The sequence below is a fragment of the Limulus polyphemus genome, unplaced genomic scaffold, assembly GCF_000517525.1.
Source record: "Limulus polyphemus unplaced genomic scaffold, Limulus_polyphemus-2.1.2 Scaffold1082, whole genome shotgun sequence".
Lineage (NCBI taxonomy): Eukaryota > Metazoa > Arthropoda > Merostomata > Xiphosura > Limulidae > Limulus > Limulus polyphemus.
In genome coordinates, this window is record NW_013666692.1 from 265893 (window position 1) to 267474 (window position 1582).

At 37.1% G+C, this 1582-nt stretch overlaps 1 protein-coding gene across 1 annotated transcript in view; it reads right to left on the reverse strand.

Annotated features, from left to right (window-relative positions):
* LOC106462050 (cholecystokinin receptor-like) overlaps positions 1–1345 on the reverse strand; it is a 52480-nt gene extending 51135 nt beyond the window's left edge. The window contains exon 1 of the mRNA XM_022389168.1: positions 1024–1345. Within this exon, the coding sequence (XP_022244876.1) occupies positions 1024–1345 (322 nt within the window). The remainder of the gene's footprint in view (positions 1–1023) is intronic.
* Positions 1346–1582: the final 237 nt, after the last annotated feature.

Here is a 1582-nt window from a genome sequence, read left to right on the forward strand (position 1 = left end):
ACAGATTGCGAGTCGAGTGCCCTAACCACCTGGCCATGCCGAGCCCAGTTATGTTAAAAGTAGCATTTATAATTATCAGGTGGTATTGGAGGGTCTCAGCGGAGTTGCGTTTAATAAATATCATTATATTAGCTCATACCCCACTCCCTCTCCTACGGCGCTGCGGTAAACATGAAGGCTTACAACGCAAAAAGTCGGTCTTAGATATCTAAGATGGGCACAACACAGATATCCCTTTATGCAACTTTTTGCTTAAACAAATAAATCATAGTTTCATACAAAGATCAAGGGTCATCCCACCGGTGTCTCAGCTGCACGTCTAATGGCTATTCACGTTAAAAATTGGATTTCGATAGCCGCGGCGGGCAGAGCACAGAGAACCCATTGTGTAGTTTTGTGCTTAACAACACAGAAACAAATCAAGAGTTCAATATATAAGGTCAATTTAAAGGGCACATTATATTAGGGCTTATAAAACGACGAGAAACTTCTTCCTCAGAAACAGGAAACACATAAAAATGTATCGAAGTTCGATTCATAAATTTGTGAACATAAAATATTCAAATATCAAGCGATCCTCGCCTATTATCATACTGCAAAATTACGTAGAATATCTTATTTTGTAAACTATCGGGATTTGCAACTTAAAATGTTTTTTGGTGTTATTAATAAAAATGTAGAGCCTGAAAAGACACGTCGTACCACTTATTCACGTACTTGAACATTAAATTCTGCACTGACGCGTTCGTTATTTATACTGCTGAAGTTGAGCACAATTTTTTTTATTATTAGAACAATATAGTTTGTCGCTGTGGGCTATCTGTACTCTGTCCACCGTGAGATATCTGACACCGTATTTTAGAGTTGTAAGTCCATAAACTTACCACTGACCTACCGGGAAACCATTAGAACTATGTTTCTTTGTTGGAAAACGTTATCTTACATGTTATTATCAGCCTTTAAAAGTTTATGTTGGTAAAGAAACAGTGTAAATCTTTCTGTCAATTATATGAAAAACCTCACCTTGAAGGTAAGGGATGAGCCGGCACATGACGTCACCAAAGATGAAGTTTTTCAGCAGACTTCCAACCAGAGTGAATGGCATGCAGAAGACACCAAGAAGAAGATCGCTGATGGCTAGATTCAGAAGAAATGTGTTTGTTACAGTCCGCATTCTTTTGTTTTGAGTAAGAGTTACGATAACTAAAACATTGCCTAAGATGGCAGCAGTAAAAATGATTATATATAATCCAACTCTCAGCCCTATTGCTACAGTCCAAGTGAAGACGAAAGGAGAAAAAATATGATCCGTTTCGTTCTTTTCGCCGCTGTCGTTTGCAGTCATACTGAAGTTGCAGAAGTCCGTCACAATGTGGTTCTAAAATCCATTTTGTTTCTACATGGCAATAATATACTTTTTTTTAGTACATACGACTTATTGTTGAGCTTTTGGACACGAGAGTTTTGTATCTGAAAACAATAAGCTAAACTGGGTATTTGTTTCTACAAAACGTTAACGAAACAAATTAGGAACTAAAGATAAAGGTAAGAATTAAAAGAAAACTCAAAAAAGATGCTGACT